Source organism: Aspergillus puulaauensis, chromosome 2 (assembly GCF_016861865.1).
Source record: "Aspergillus puulaauensis MK2 DNA, chromosome 2, nearly complete sequence".
In the NCBI taxonomy this organism is placed as follows: domain Eukaryota; kingdom Fungi; phylum Ascomycota; class Eurotiomycetes; order Eurotiales; family Aspergillaceae; genus Aspergillus; species Aspergillus puulaauensis.
Window position 1 is genome coordinate 1,400,528 of NC_054858.1, and position 14,532 is coordinate 1,415,059.

General features: G+C 51.6%; 5 protein-coding genes across 5 annotated transcripts; 1 reads left to right on the forward strand and 4 right to left on the reverse strand.

The window, feature by feature from the left end:
• Nucleotides 1–286: 286 nt before the first annotated feature.
• Nucleotides 287–2,257, forward strand: APUU_20582S (ribosome biogenesis GTPase LSG1; the record flags this gene model as incomplete). The annotated part of the gene is made up of 1 exon (XM_041699238.1): nucleotides 287–2,257. One exon carries the CDS (start codon nucleotides 287–289, stop codon nucleotides 2,255–2,257), a length of 1,971 nt encoding a protein of 656 aa, XP_041552344.1.
• A 319-nt stretch (nucleotides 2,258–2,576) lies between these two features.
• APUU_20583A (acyl-CoA dehydrogenase family protein) lies at nucleotides 2,577–4,149 on the reverse strand (the record flags this gene model as incomplete). The annotated part of the gene is made up of 4 exons (XM_041699239.1): nucleotides 2,577–3,386; nucleotides 3,451–3,663; nucleotides 3,751–3,996; nucleotides 4,075–4,149. The coding sequence occupies 4 exons, from the start codon at nucleotides 4,147–4,149 to the stop codon at nucleotides 2,577–2,579; spliced, it is 1,344 nt and encodes a 447-aa protein (XP_041552345.1).
• A 575-nt stretch (nucleotides 4,150–4,724) lies between these two features.
• Nucleotides 4,725–5,212, reverse strand: APUU_20584A (Spo12 family protein; the record flags this gene model as incomplete). The annotated part of the gene is made up of 3 exons (XM_041699241.1): nucleotides 4,725–4,833; nucleotides 4,907–4,993; nucleotides 5,064–5,212. The coding sequence occupies 3 exons, from the start codon at nucleotides 5,210–5,212 to the stop codon at nucleotides 4,725–4,727; spliced, it is 345 nt and encodes a 114-aa protein (XP_041552346.1).
• Nucleotides 5,213–5,632: 420 nt separating this feature from the next.
• APUU_20585A (Sad1/UNC domain protein) lies at nucleotides 5,633–8,197 on the reverse strand (the record flags this gene model as incomplete). Its single annotated transcript, XM_041699242.1, has 1 exon — nucleotides 5,633–8,197. One exon carries the CDS (start codon nucleotides 8,195–8,197, stop codon nucleotides 5,633–5,635), a length of 2,565 nt encoding a protein of 854 aa, XP_041552347.1.
• A 1,097-nt stretch (nucleotides 8,198–9,294) lies between these two features.
• Nucleotides 9,295–11,229, reverse strand: APUU_20586A (putative serine/threonine protein kinase; the record flags this gene model as incomplete). Its single annotated transcript, XM_041699243.1, has 1 exon — nucleotides 9,295–11,229. The coding sequence occupies one exon, from the start codon at nucleotides 11,227–11,229 to the stop codon at nucleotides 9,295–9,297; it is 1,935 nt and encodes a 644-aa protein (XP_041552348.1).
• Between the last annotated feature and the right edge of the window lie 3,303 nt (nucleotides 11,230–14,532).

A 14,532-nucleotide genomic window follows, 5' to 3' on the forward strand; every position in this document is an offset into this window, starting at 1 on the left:
GGTCACGTGCGACAAGCCCCTCCTTCTGATAAGGACAAGAAATCGAGCAGACAGTGGAAAGAAGGATAATATGCTACTTTATTGTAAGTGAAATTGATGTAGTATCGTGTAGACTTCTTTTATTTGCCTCTTCCCCAAGGTTCCCAGAATTATGAACGAGGATGGAAAAAATCATGCTGAGTCAGCCACCTGCCGCGGGGCTTTTTTTGGCAGTCCAAAAATCTATTAGAAATCCAACTTCTTCAACCACTTGACTCACCACCTCCGTCGTACATATCGATCCAAGATGGTGCTGGCAAAATCCAAAAACTCCGTGGGGCTCGGCCAGAGCCTCATGAACGATCGCTTTGGCAAAGGAAAGGCGTCCAACATGAAGAAGGCCTCCCATAATGCCGGAATTGCTCGAAAAGATATGAACGGCGAAACTTACATCACCAACTCCGCCAAGGAGGCGTCCTGGGTCAAGATGCGCAGTATCACAGAACAAGCCGCCCTCGACGAATTCCTGACGACCGCCGAGTTGGCTGGTACCGATTTCACTGCGGAAAAGATGAACAACGTTCAAATTATCCATACCGACCAGAAGAACCCATACTTGCTTTCAGCTGCAGAAGAGCAGAGCACACTTCGGAAGCACAAGAAGAACAAAGGCCGACTGACGGTTCCGCGTCGCCCGCAGTGGGATAAAAGCACCACCCGAAATGAGCTCGATGTTATGGAACGTGACAACTTCATGGACTGGCGTCGGGGTCTGGCTGAATTACAGGAGAACCACGATCTCCTGATGACACCCTTTGAGCGAAATATCGAAGTCTGGCGTCAGTTGTGGCGAGTGATTGAGCGTTCCGATATCGTTGTACAGATTGTCGATGCCCGGAATCCCTTACTCTTCCGGTCCGAGGACCTTGAAATCTATGTGAAGGAACTCAGCCCACACAAGCGAAATTTGTTACTTGTCAACAAGGCGGACCTGTTGACCGACAAGCAGCGTGAAACGTGGGCAGACTATTTCGAGCGAAACCAGATTGATTTCCGTTTCTTCTCCGCGCAAATGGCCAAGGAAGCCAATGAGGCCCGCGAGAATGAGGGTGGGAGCGAGGATGAGGATGAGACTGAGTCCTTGGCCGAGGGTGCGAAGGATTTGGATATCCAGGACTCTGGCGAGAAAGAAGCGGACGGTGGCGTCGAGCTCTCCGGCAAGACAGCAGCCACCATTTCCAAGCGAACTAATATTCTCGACGTGGACGAGTTAGAGGAGCTTTTCCTTTCAAATGCGCCAGGTGAGACGGAAGAGGAGGAGCTCGAGGAGGATGGTACTCCTAAGCAAAAGAAAACCATTATTGGTCTTGTCGGATACCCCAACGTCGGAAAGTCCAGCACAATCAACTCCCTTCTAGGAGCCAAGAAGGTTTCCGTCTCAGCAACACCCGGTAAAACCAAGCACTTCCAAACCCTCTACCTCTCCCCAGAGATCATGCTCTGCGATTGCCCCGGTCTCGTCTTCCCCAACTTTGCCTCCACAAAGGCTGAGCTTGTCGTCAACGGTGTCCTTCCCATCGACCAGCAGCGCGAGTTCACCGGGCCCGCCGGCCTCGTCGCCCAACGTATTCCCAAACACTTTCTCGAGGATGTCTACGGTGTAACAATCAAAACTCGCCCAGTCGAGGAAGGCGGTACAGGTATCCCAACTGCTCACGACATCCTCCGCACCTACGCCCGTGCCCGCGGTTTCGCAACAACCGGCCAGGGCCAACCCGATGAATCGCGCGCCGCCCGCTACATCCTCAAAGACTACGTCAACGGCAAGCTCCTCTACTGCCACCCACCACCAACAAACGATGCCGAAGACGAAGAGCCCATAGACGCGGACGAATTCAACAAAGACCTCTACGACTGGGCTCACCTCCCACCGCGCCGTCGAGCAATGCTCGAAGCAGCTCACCAGTCTTCATCAGCGTCCACATCCACGTCTAAAGCGCCTGTCCGGGGCACCAAGTCCCAAACAGTGGACAACGGTTTCTTCGGCAACGGATCCGAGCCTAATGGAGGCCGTCTGACATTGCCCTTCAACTCCAAATATACCGAGCAAGGCCAGGCAATCCGCAAACCCCTCACAGGGCGCAAGGAACGAACGATGGTGGCGTTGGAGCGGGGCGTCGACGTATCCGAGGTACGAGGTAACTCGAAGAAGCATTTCAAGGTTAAGCATAAGAATCAGAAGAAGGGGAAGAAGACGGCGGAGGATGATGATTTCTGAGCTCGATGGCGAGTGGTGGTGACACAAAAAGCATTGCACTCGTTATTGATTCTTTTTTTTTTTTTTTTTTTTTTCACCCCAACGCATTTGTCTTGTTACTCTTACATTACATGTCGACTATGATGACGACGGGTTTTAGATGGCGTTTGGTAATACCTAACTTGAGTTTCTTCAACCTTCACGATTGACTAGTCCTGGTTATTCAATGGTATATACGAAATCTGCATGACTGAACCTAGGCCTCCTTTCTTTTCAACCTAGTAGACCCAAGCCATATATAAAACAAAAGAAACTTCCTTGTTGTATAGAAGGTGAGAACTCAAAGCGAACTCTTCGTCTTCGGGAACCCATTGGCAGTCAGATTCTTATCGCTCTGCTCCCTCTGCCACGCTAACCGCTTAACAACCTCCTCGCGACGCGACTTATTCTCCCTCTTCCCAAGCTGCTGCAAATGCACCTCATCAGGCCCATCCGCAATCCTCAGCGTCCGGATCATTGCCCACAGGTTCGCCAACGGCGTATCCTGGCTCACACCGGCAGCACCATAAGCCTGCACAGCCCGATCAATGACTGACAGCGCAATCTGCGGCACAAGCACCTTCGCCTGGGCGATTTCCTTGAGCGCAAACTTGGCATTGCCCTGGTCGATCTTGATGGCGGCGTTGAGAACGATCAGGCGCGCGGAGTCGATCTCAATGCGTGACTTAGCAAGCCATTCGAGGATGACACCGTGCGAGGAGAGAGGCTGGCCGAAGGGCTTCTTGCGGTCGTCGTTGATACGGGCAATGAGCCAGTCAACAGCGCGCTCGGCAGCACCGATAGTGCGCATGGCGTGGTGGATACGTCCGGGGCCTAGGCGGCCCTGGATAATTTCGAAGCCGCGGCCTTCACCGAGGACCATGGCTGATAGGGGGACGCGGACGTTCTCAAAGGTGATGTGGCCGTGGCCGTGGGGAGCGTCATCGTAGCCGTAGACGCTGAGCATGCGGTGGATAGTGACGCCGGGGGTGTTGGCGGGGACTAGGACGACAGATTGTTGCTTGTAGGGGTCAGGGTTGCGGGCGTCGGTCTTGCCCATGACGAGGTAGATTTGGCAGCGGGGGTCACCGGCGCCGGAGGACCACCATTTCTGTAAACCTTATCTTAGCTCATTTTCATTCGGGCAGTATGTGAAGATGGAAGGGTAAACTTACAGATCCATTAAGGACATATTCGTTGCCCTCGCGGCGAATATCAAGCTGGATGTTGGTAGCATCGCTAGAAGCGATCTCTGGTTCTGTCATCAGGAACGCAGACCGGATCTTCCCCTCTAGTAGAGGTGACAACCACTGCGCCTTCTGCTGGTCATTTCCATACTTGGCGAAGACCTCCATGTTACCCGTATCAGGGGCAGCATTATTCGTAGCCTATTCCATAGAAGAAACATTATTATTAGTTGACATGTACGACGAGGAGCCAACGCTAGCCCTTCATGCGGGGAAGAAACCACTCACCTCACTCGCAACCTTACTCTTCCCCAAGTACTCCGCCATCAAACCATATTCAACATTGCTGAACCCGGCGCCCTGCGAGAAGTGGTTCTTGGGCAGGAACATGTTCCACAGGCCGATCTTGCGGGCCTTAACTTTGAGCTCCTCCATGGCGGCGGGGTTGGTCTTCCATCGTTTCTCGCCCACGCCGAGCTGAGCGGAGAAGAGGGCCTCGGCGGGAATGCATTCTTTCTCGACGAATTCTTCGACCTATATTAGTTGGTTAGAGTTGCGGGCAGTGGGGGTGGATGGTGCTGTGTTGGGGAAACGGTGTGGGGAGGTACTCACCAGATCAAGGGTCTTCTTCGCGCGGTCGCTGACGAAGGGTTGGGCGATAGGGGGGATTCTGGCGGAGGCAGACATGATGATCAGTGTGGAAGAACTGACACGAGATAATCTGGGGAAAGTGAGGAGAGAGTGAGCCAGAAAGAGGGGGCGAGGTGATAAAAGAAGAGCTCAGGCCCGGACTGGAGATCTGAAGTTGCGGAGAAGCCGAGGTCGTTTTCGGTTGCGTCAGCCACTCTGCTGCTTACAGTCGACCGCGATTTGAATCCCGGCCTTGGTTTCTTCTATTTACCTAGGCAGTAGGCAGTCTAGATCATGCCATACGGCTATTCCCTACTACGTAGTGACCAATCATGGCTGTTAATCAAGTCATTTTCAGAGCGTCATCAAAGACATAACAGACTCTCGGCCAAATATCCGAGATTTATCAGGCAAAAGTAAGATACCATAACCAACCCAACCCAATTCAGCAATCCCAAATCTAGGAGGAAAACAAAAGAAAAACACAAGAGAAAGAGACCAATAAAGAATCCCAAATCCATCAGACCATCCCAGAATATGTATTACAAGAATGACCGAAAATCAACTCCTGCGACCTGCGCCAACCGGACATTCAAAGAGCAATCATCCATCATTACGCCACAATTCTATAATCAAGCACTCTTCTCGGCACTATCTGTAGAATTGCGAGCCTTCTCGGCGGATGACTGCTCATAGTTCTTCTTGCCCAGCTTGGCGAACAGCGATTGGGGTTTTCCGGCACTAAACACGAGGTCGGATTAACATTCCACTCCAACAACTTCATGCCACGAGAAACGGATGAGGTGGGACATACTTCTTGAAGCGCTTTCCCTTGATGTCGCTGAGTTTCTTTGAGCAGGGGCTCATGATGTCGTCGGATGGAGAAACGTATGTTTGTTGCCTATGTTGCAATATTAGTATCTGATCCAATCCAAGTTATTCAGAGTGCTTTCACAAGACAAACAACATACTTTTCCTGGCTGTCTAGCTTTCCCTGGAGGATCTGGCGGTGGTGGTCCATTGAGTTCATGGTGGTTGACGCAGTCTTCAGGTCCTGCTCGTTGTTGGAGGAAGCAAGGTGGGTGTTTGGCGAGCGGGCAGCGAGGGGTGTAGAGCTCATCGTTTTTGATTTTGAGGTTATGAGGGATTTTTCTTTTTTTTCAACTGAACCAAAGAAAATCTTGCGGAATCTGGGTTCAATTTAAAAGAAAAGACGTGGTGGTGAAGAGATGGTTGATTGTCAAAGGGAAAAAGCGAAAAGTCCACACATCGATTGTTGTCATGGCAACCACCACAGCTTTGTTCCATGGATTTCATAGATGGGTTATACTAGTCCAATTGTTTCATTCGCTATTATGACATTTACCGGTGATCTTCACATGTTTAATGGCTTCATTCCATCATTGTCTCATTACAGTTAGGGTGCCTGGCTCTAAATTCTAGCCAGGTGGTTGTTGTTGTAGTTTACATTGGCACTGTCCAGAATCCACACGGGTCGTCGTCCCTTGACAACCCAGGGTTCCCGTCCCCCCTAAATGTGTCATAACCCAGAGCTAGAACATTCCGAGTCAGATTCCAGGCTATCAGACTTTCCCTCGCCATCTCCTTCATTCTCCCCATTCAAATCTGGCGGGCTACTGTTAGATCTGAGCAAAGGGAGCACAACATCCGATACAGACCGAGGATCTGCCGACACTGACGGGCTAGGCCCGCGCACATCCTGACCCAATCCGGAGTCATCATCCGAAGTTGGAGTGGGAGGTGCATATGCAACGGCTGGGTTGAATGACCCGCCCTGTGACTCATCTGAGATCTGCCGACGGTGACCCGTCGTGTGGTAGGATGATGTGGGACGGGTCGAACCCGGGCTTCCCGGTAGCGACCTAAATCCAAACATAGGGGAGGACGATCGTAGACTGTATGAGCGGGAAACCATGTTCTGGACGCGTGGAAGGTCAATGTAGCCGCCGGCTGCGCCATGAGTAAAGAGCACAAGGCCGAAACAGAGAAGCACCACGATGCTCTGGACCACGGCTACCCGCTTCTGGAACACCAGCTCATCTGCGAGCACCCCTAACTGAGTGCTCAGTGAGTGAATCTCGGTGTGGTACTGGATTCGTTGGTGCTCGAACTCCAGCGCCACGCTCCTCCATGCATGGTCGTATTGCTCACGGAACTGCTTCAGTTCATTCACCACCGTGACATTCAGGTTCTCCAGGAACGTAGATGTCTTAGATAGCTGTCGTTTTTCGACTTTGTTAAATGCATCACGCAGGATCCGAGACTGCTCCTCAATGTATTGTAAGGACAGACTTGAATTTGTCTCCAGCATTTGCAAACGCTTGTTGACCGATTTGAAGAAGGACTCCTGCGTCGTTGGGTTGGCCGACGGCGGCTGCGTTGTACTTACTCGCGTCGACTCGGCGCTCTGTTCGTCTTTGGAGGCACCAGTAGAGCGGGTATCCACATCAGAGGTCGCATTTTGAGGGGCTGCATCTGATGAAACAGCAGTAGAGGTAGTATTCATGGAGGCTTGGGTACTTGTACCGGGGGCGCCTTGGTCTTTAGAATCCCCAGTATCAGATGGGACTGCACTGGCACTGTCACCAGCCGGAGGGGTCGCTGGACTACTCGGCGCGACTTGGCCGGAGGTCGGAGCAATGCTGCCCTCAGATGCGGGAGCTTCTTTCGGAGAATCCTGGATATCAGACGTGTGTAAATCAGCCAAACCCAGTAACATCAGTTCAACTGGTGTCGCAGGATTCGGACAGGTTTTGGGAGTGTGCTTTTCAGCAGCATCCGCGAGGGCATTGGGTGATTCAGGCGGCGGCGTGTCAGTCTCCAAAGCATTCTGTGGCTTCTGGGCCAGCTCCAGGAGCTCTTGTGACACGTCTTCCTCCGCTCTAGCTTCTCCATCATGTTTATACTCCTCCAACATTGTCGTCCCATGAACGCGGATAAGACTCAGCGGGCAGTAAAACTCGTTGCCGTAATGCGTTAGAAACTCGATCCTTAGATAACGCGCCCAAATGAGTGGGTTCTCAACAGCGAAAGCTTGGATCTCACGAGTATTCCTCGCTTCGTAAATCCCCAGTTCTTTCCACTGGTCCGGCTTCGCAGGGTACCGGTCCGCGACACTGACCCGAAAAGTATGGAAAATCGAGCTGAAGAATTCGTAGTTGGCGAGGACGACAGTGTCGACCAAGATGTCATCGCACATCTCCAGAATCAGGAATTTATTATCAGCACGACACTCATTCAGCATGTAGCTGTCTTTGTTCTCGATCAATACAGATGACGACCCTTGTGCCTGGGGATTCGTCTTCAGTACTGTCGCAGCACAGTCAAAGGACGCGTAGTTGAACCGCTCCTTGCAGGTAGTTCCAGCATCCTTCGAGCGCTCACCGGCCGCATGAGGGACGCCCTGTTCTGACACATCAACGCCTACTTGACGGGCCGTATCTGAAGGTATTGGCGCGCCATCACCTGCGCCCGAATGGACTTGCGTCCCCCAGGCTGAAGCAGTCTTCGCAGCCTCCGACGCATCAGTCCCGAACCCGACAAAATCAAGTTCAATCTCTGCATCATCTCCAAGAGAATCCAGTGCATTATTTATCCCCGTCGGCATTCGTCGGTCCTTCTCAGCGGTCCCAGCCCGCCGGTTCCCACCGATATTCTCCGCCGACTGCCCTGCCTTGGCCAGATTTTGTTTTTTCCAGTCTTCGAAGGAGAGAAAGTTCACGTTATCGAGTGGCGAGTCGGTGTCGAGTTCCTGCTCTGTTTCTCGCCCTGGTGGTGATACCGCTGAGCCTGTCTCCACCGACACTGTGGCCGAACCCGATTCTGGTGTGACTTTTGCAGGATCCTGATTTTGCGGTGTCGGCGTTGGCGCGAGTAGTTCACCGTTCCTCCTGCGATCCCATTGCGTCTCGATGCAGGTCGGCCACTGCAAAACGCTGGCTTCGGCTTCTCTCCAATCCCTCGCGAGACATATTGGCTGTTGTTGTTGTTGTAGTGTGGTCTCACCACCGGTTTCCAGGATCCATGCCAACATACAAATAGCCCAAGAGGCCCAGTATGTCGTGATCCACCGGGGTACCAACATCGTGAGGCGGAACTTGGCTCAGGTAGGAATCATTGGCGCGAACATCGTCTGTGGACTGGGAGTTGAATAAGTTAATCTACCGTTTTCGCAGCGAAGAAATAAGTGGGACTGAGTGGCAAGCCCTTATCAGCTTCTGTGGGGTTTGACCACCTTTGATCCGTAACCGCTTGGTCTGGGGCCGGGTCTTTTTGGCCAAGTGTCGTGGACTCGTGAAGTACGCAATACGTAGGGAGCGGATCTGAGGTAACACAGGGGATTCGAGCGCACTGCTGGTAATATATAAAGATAGTGATATAGTACAACAAAGAGAGTGGGCAATAATAACTATTTGTCGAAAGGGAGTTGGGGGACGAGCAAATCCTTAATAGCGACGGGCAGAAGCTTGACCGCTCGGTCTTCGGCAAAACTACAAGCGCAGACGGTGTAGCACGACTTATTGAGTCGCAGTTACGGTCAAGCAAAAGTACTTGGATTACAGATACTACTACCAGTGGGAATTTTGTACGAGAATCACTTTTGGATTAAATCCTCCGTGGCTACCCATCCAACTGTCCTAGTAACTAAAATATACAGAAACCAGTCCAATGCCAGACCAATAACATGGCTTTTCCCGTAGCTTTTCTTTCTTTGTTGAGATGAGAGAACGGCACCGCCATCGGCCCCGTCTCGAGTCGTCGCCAGCCCGTGATGTTGAAACCGTATTGAGAATAAAAGAAGAAGAAAAAAACATGCGTAAAGTGAAAAGAGGCAAAGGTCCCAATAGCCTTGAAGAAAACAAAGTGCCAATCTGAGAAAACCGTCGCCTCCCGGTACCACTTTTGAATGTTTCGCGCCTTGATAAGTATTATACAGGAGTTCAGGGTAATGGTAAAAGGGCGCTTGGGTGTGACACAAGATATGGTCTATAAAGGGGTAAAAGAATAAAAACATAATATAGTGGTGATGGGACACCAGGTTTTCTGCTCAAAATTGATCGAGAAGGAAAATTGAATATATCGAATGCTCAAAAATAGACTGTATTCAGACGCATGGAACGGGAACATCATAACACGAGAGGCTGCAGACATGCCGAGACAAAGTGGGGGATGGCCGGTCGCTTATAGGTGAAGGTCATGCCACCCACCAACGAGATCGAGATCCTCATCAATACTGCCATGATAGTCTTGGTTGAGGGCAGGCGTCTCCAAGGAATCACGTCGCCATTCTCTATTAAGGAACTGGCGGCGGCGGCGGTCTGGAGACGTGAAGCTCTCCTTCTTAGCCCAGGAACCATAATCGAACCCAGAGGAGCCCAGACCCCAATCTTTCCGCCAATTCATGTTGTTTGGGAAGCGCTTTGACTCGAATGAACGCTCTGAGGGCTTAAAGTTCCTTCTCTTATCACCCAAGGCTGCCCACTTATCCAGGCTAGACTTCTTCGGAGAAGTTTGGGGAGTGAAAGAGACGACCTTGGGAGTAGTAGTGAAGGTCTCAGATTTTGGCGGCTTGACCAAGGAGTCGGAGCTCTTAGAGGCAGGCGACTGCACAGGGCGAGAGCGGGAGTTGAGAATGGAAGTAGAGCTTGGCTCTCGCAAGCCTGCAGTAGGGGAGCTCCTTCCGTCCACTGTAGTGCTCTCATGGCTCCAGCTACGGGAGTTCTGTTCACGTCGTTCGTTGAAGGCCATTTCCTCGCCTTCCGATTCCTCTTCTTCCCAAAGATCGCTCCAACTCTTGGAGATTTGATCGCTCTTGTTGTTCCGACCAAATACCATAGAAAGAGATGGAATCGGCTTGGCCGCCTGGCTGGGCAGGGACCCAGTAATCGGCACGGGGTCCGAAGGAGGTGGATAACGGGGAGCGGTCTTCCCGACCGCTGGGAAAGCATTGGAACGGTACGAGTCACCTAGGGTAGACTCTAAAACGGACGCCATGGATGGCGTCTGATGAACAGAAAACCAAGAGGTGCCTGCAGTTTCCGATGGCGGGAAGAGATCTTCCGAATAGCTCTCGTTGTCGGGAATGGCAGAGAGTTGTCGAATGGCCTGAGGTGGGCTGGATTGGAGTGCCTTTGCCCATGGGAAGGAGTCGCCTTGGTTGATTTGGGGGCTCGAGATGGAGGGAGTCCGAAGGGGCTCGCGGTTAGCGCTTGCTGGCACGACCTCGCGCTCATCGGTGCAGAATTCATCCAACGCATCATCATCGGTCGTGAAGGATACAGTCCGCAAGACGGCATCGCGGAGACCAGAGATGGACCGTTTCTCGGGGTCAATTGCCAACGTGATGCTCAAAATCTCAAAGGTGTCCTGCGACATGTTGGGGAAGATGTCGAAGAGAGACTGTCGATCCCTCACGTAATCAGCAAACAGAACGTCGGATTCGGTTGGTGTAGCAAATGGGTTCCGAGCAAATAGGACATTGAGCAGGCAGATACCAACAGCCCAAATGTCAGCTTTCGCAGGAGAATACCCATTGTTGGCCGGATCGTACTGTTCCGGGGCCATATAGCGATCACTTCCAACACAGCCTTCGTAGCACCAGGCATCACGAGTAGCAAGCCCGAGGTCACCGAGTTTCATGGATCCATCTTGCGTAAGGAAGATATTCTCCGGTTTGATGTCTCGGTGATACAGACCGTTGACATGCATGAACTCCACAGCACTGACCAATTCCAACATGAACTCGCGAACATGCTCCGTTTCGAGGGGGCCACGGTTGAGTCTGATGGCCTCGTAAAGATCACCATTTGCGCAATACTCCAAAACAAGGTACAGGTGCGTTTTTGTTTCGAAGTAGTGAACGAGATTGACGATGTTTGGATGATACCTGAGGCGCTGGTGACAATCGAGTTCTTCGAAGCGGCCATCGCTGGCAGACGGACTCCATGGCTCATTTGAAGGGGGTTTCATCATGCACTTGATTGCAACATCGCGGCCGGTCTGGAGGTCGTTTGCAAGGAAGACCATGCCAAACGACCCGTGGTTGAGAGGGGCCACAGTGCGAAAGCGGCTATCGAGAAGCTGGCCAGGAATAAAACTGTTCTTTAAAGACTCCATGGCTGGTAATTAATCGAACAAGACGGTATTCTTCCAGAGATATAACTGTCGTAGTCCGTGGTGGGAGAATGCGATGAGAACGTTCGACGACGGCGAGGAGACAGCAGGACCCAGAAATGAGACAATTGCTCTATAAGCGCGCTGGGATGCAAGAAATTGACGTCTGACAAGAGTAATGCGAGAATGAAAACGAGTAATAGGCTGATCAAATGAAAAGTGTCGGCCTGCAGTTCCCAATAAACTTCACCGCCGAGAAACCAAAAGGAAAACGAATTGGTAGAGGAGAGGATATCGAAAAGAAAACACCGAATTTGTGCTTGTTTGTCAAAGTGTCGTATAAATATGTAAGAGGAAGATTCAATGGACAAGAAAAGGAATCGATAAGACGAGACAGCGCAAGGCGCGGATTGGAAAATACCCAGGAAGGGTTGAATGACGCAAGGAAATTGTAGAGACCGTTATAAGTTCATTGGTATATCGTTCCAGTGATGACAGGAAGAGTCCGATATAAGAATAAGGAATTCGACGAGAGAGTGTGTCCGGAACGGAGAGTCGATTGCCGTGGGAAGAGCACGGGATTGATTGAGATGAGATGGAGCTAAGAACGCTGCGTAATATCGTAACCGCAAGATATAAGTTGTATAAAAAGGAACAAAAAAGGACGTCTCGTTATAAATGGCCTTCGAACTCCAGGTTCAAGGTTGGGATGGTCGTGAGTCAGAAAATGGAAGCAGTCATAGATTGCTTCCAAAGTCGAAAACAGCACTACACTAGGCAGATGCTATAGATTTAAGCTGAGGCTCTGGACGACTGGCAAAGGGTCTTCGTTTCGAAGCCTGGATGGGCGAAATGAAGAACCAAATACCAGCAGCCGGCCCAGATAGCGGACAAGGCCAGATGGACAACTCAGCGGATTCGACTTCTGAATAATCAAGATCCCAACACTTGTTCTGCAGGTTCACGAAACGTAGCACGGCCTTGGGAGGAAGTTGGCAGGGGCGTGGGTCCCAAAAGCTCGTGGAGTATGAGTCACGGAAGGTGTTCGAGTACTCGAGTAAACAAGAGACGTTCGGGCGGAAATCAATAGGTAGGGTAGAACTCGGCCAGCAGTACACACGATATATAGAGCAGAATAGGAGTCTGGTCTAGATTTCGGCGTTGAAAGAGTACTCTTCTTGTTCTGCAACAAAGCTGCTGATGATACGGATAGGACGGGAGCGCGGCAGAGGTCGGAGGCGACGGCAAATGCAGGTGGAGTCGTAGGGAAGGTGCTGGGGCGAGGACGAAGAAGTCGGTGAGGTGAAGGTGAGATGGGAGAGAGAGAAGGTGGAATGGAGGAAGGGACGAAAAGAAGAAGAAAGAGATGGATGGTGAGATGTAGGTTGCAGGGGAAGAGCGATAGGGATAACGGGATGGATAAGGAGGTACTCGGACTTGTTGGAGTCTGGGGGGGATGATAGGCTGATGAGCTGAGGGGGGCGAAGAAGCAGAAGGAAGAACGGCGGCACTGCTTAGAGTTGAGCGGGTGGGTTGGGGAGGGGACCAGGACCGTCATTTACGGTCTTTCTCATCAAAGACGACGCAAAGAGGCTTAGCGCTGGGTCCTTGTTGTAAAAGCCCGTAATAATACCAGCCTGGGCCTGCAATACGTGTGATCTCCAGGCTTACCCCACCCACGAGCTTGTTTCGATTGGCCGTCGGCAAGGCGCTATCTCTGCTTCCGGACCTCTGCTCCACACCCCCTGAATGAGCAATGGCCGATTTATTTGTATGGAACGCGGAAGAATTTCACCATCGTCATCATCTGGTGAAAGCCACGGTTTCTGGATCCTCCTTCGAGAAATGACTCGGTTGTTCTGGACTACAGGCTGTGGTTCAGGAGGAGGCAAGAATGCATTGTTGCCTAGACCAGTTCTTCGCCAGCGTTGACAACCGAGCAATTACTATTTGCAAACAGACTGCAAGTGTTTCAGAGCATGACAGTCGTGAGTCCGTGACGACTGCTTCTCCTGAAGAGATGGTGATCGACCGTGGACTATTGACAGATGCGGAGATGGTTGTCAATTACAAGCAGGACAGTTTCAGGTCCATGCAGCGTCTGACTTTAATTGTTAACATAGCCTCTACTAGTTCTTCACTACCATGGCCATAGCGGTTCTTTCAAACCCGATAATGCATCTGATACGATGGCACAAAGAGCATAAAGTGGTTATCAGCTCCTGACAGGGATGTCAGCCCAGCGTTGTCCCCAGGATTCCACTAACGTAAAGCTGCTGCAGGTCCAGGCAGGCCTCCATCAATCAAGTTCAAACAACTTTTATCGCTTGGTTACTTCTCTTTCAAGAGCAGACGACTTGACGAACTCCACTCTGTGAAACCGGATACGCACGGAGTACTGGAACTCTGCATGCATTATTTCCAATCATCGGTGCCTGACGCAGAGATCCAGCGTCTACCTCGGCCGGATGGCGGAACAAGTTTCTAAGGAAAGCAACAAGCAGTAACAAAATTAGGAATTGGCAGCGTCAGCAGGGCGCTATTCCGTTCTGGGCCTGCAGCACAGGCGCAGGAGTGGGCCTCAGGCTGCAGGCCAATTAGGGGCAAATGACGCCAGAGACTCGCGTTCGCATTGCAGCCACGTCTCGAATCGTCTGGGGTGGTCTGGATGATCTCGCCCAGGCCTGGTAGGCCGTGTTTTGGATGGAGAGACGAACAATCCATGGAACGCTCAACTGCGCAATATTCCCCAATCTTACACTGCCATGGCATGCTCGCTGGAGTCGTCAGCGGCAAACAAATCCTCGAATCCGGCCGAATTCCGATTGCGCTGACTACTGTTGCTGCTGCTGTTGTTACTGTTGTTGTTGTCGCTATTGCTGCTGTTGCTGCTGCAGCTGCAGTCTGAGTCCCCGAGCGGGCTGTGGCTGGGGGTTAACTATCCGGGCCGCATGAGAGGTGCATTCTTTTCATGCCCAAGGCCTGGAGATGGCCAGTTGGAAGATCGAGTTGGCGGTGAGAATGCCCTGTAGAAATCCGATGCGTTAGTGCCACCTTGACCGCTTCGTTGTGTGGCCGTAAGGTTTATGCCTGCAGCAGTGCAGTCCAACTTGCGTCTCAGAGTAATCCCCTGCCGCCCTCCAAGACAGAGATTTCGTTCTTGGAATGGTGCAGATTGCATAAGCACCCATTCACGGAGGAGGTGGTGGCATCCAGGAGGGACAACATCGTGTGATGCCACCTGGCGTTGAACACCACACCACCAGTGTCGCTAGCCTACTGATGGGAGTCTTCACAGACCAACCT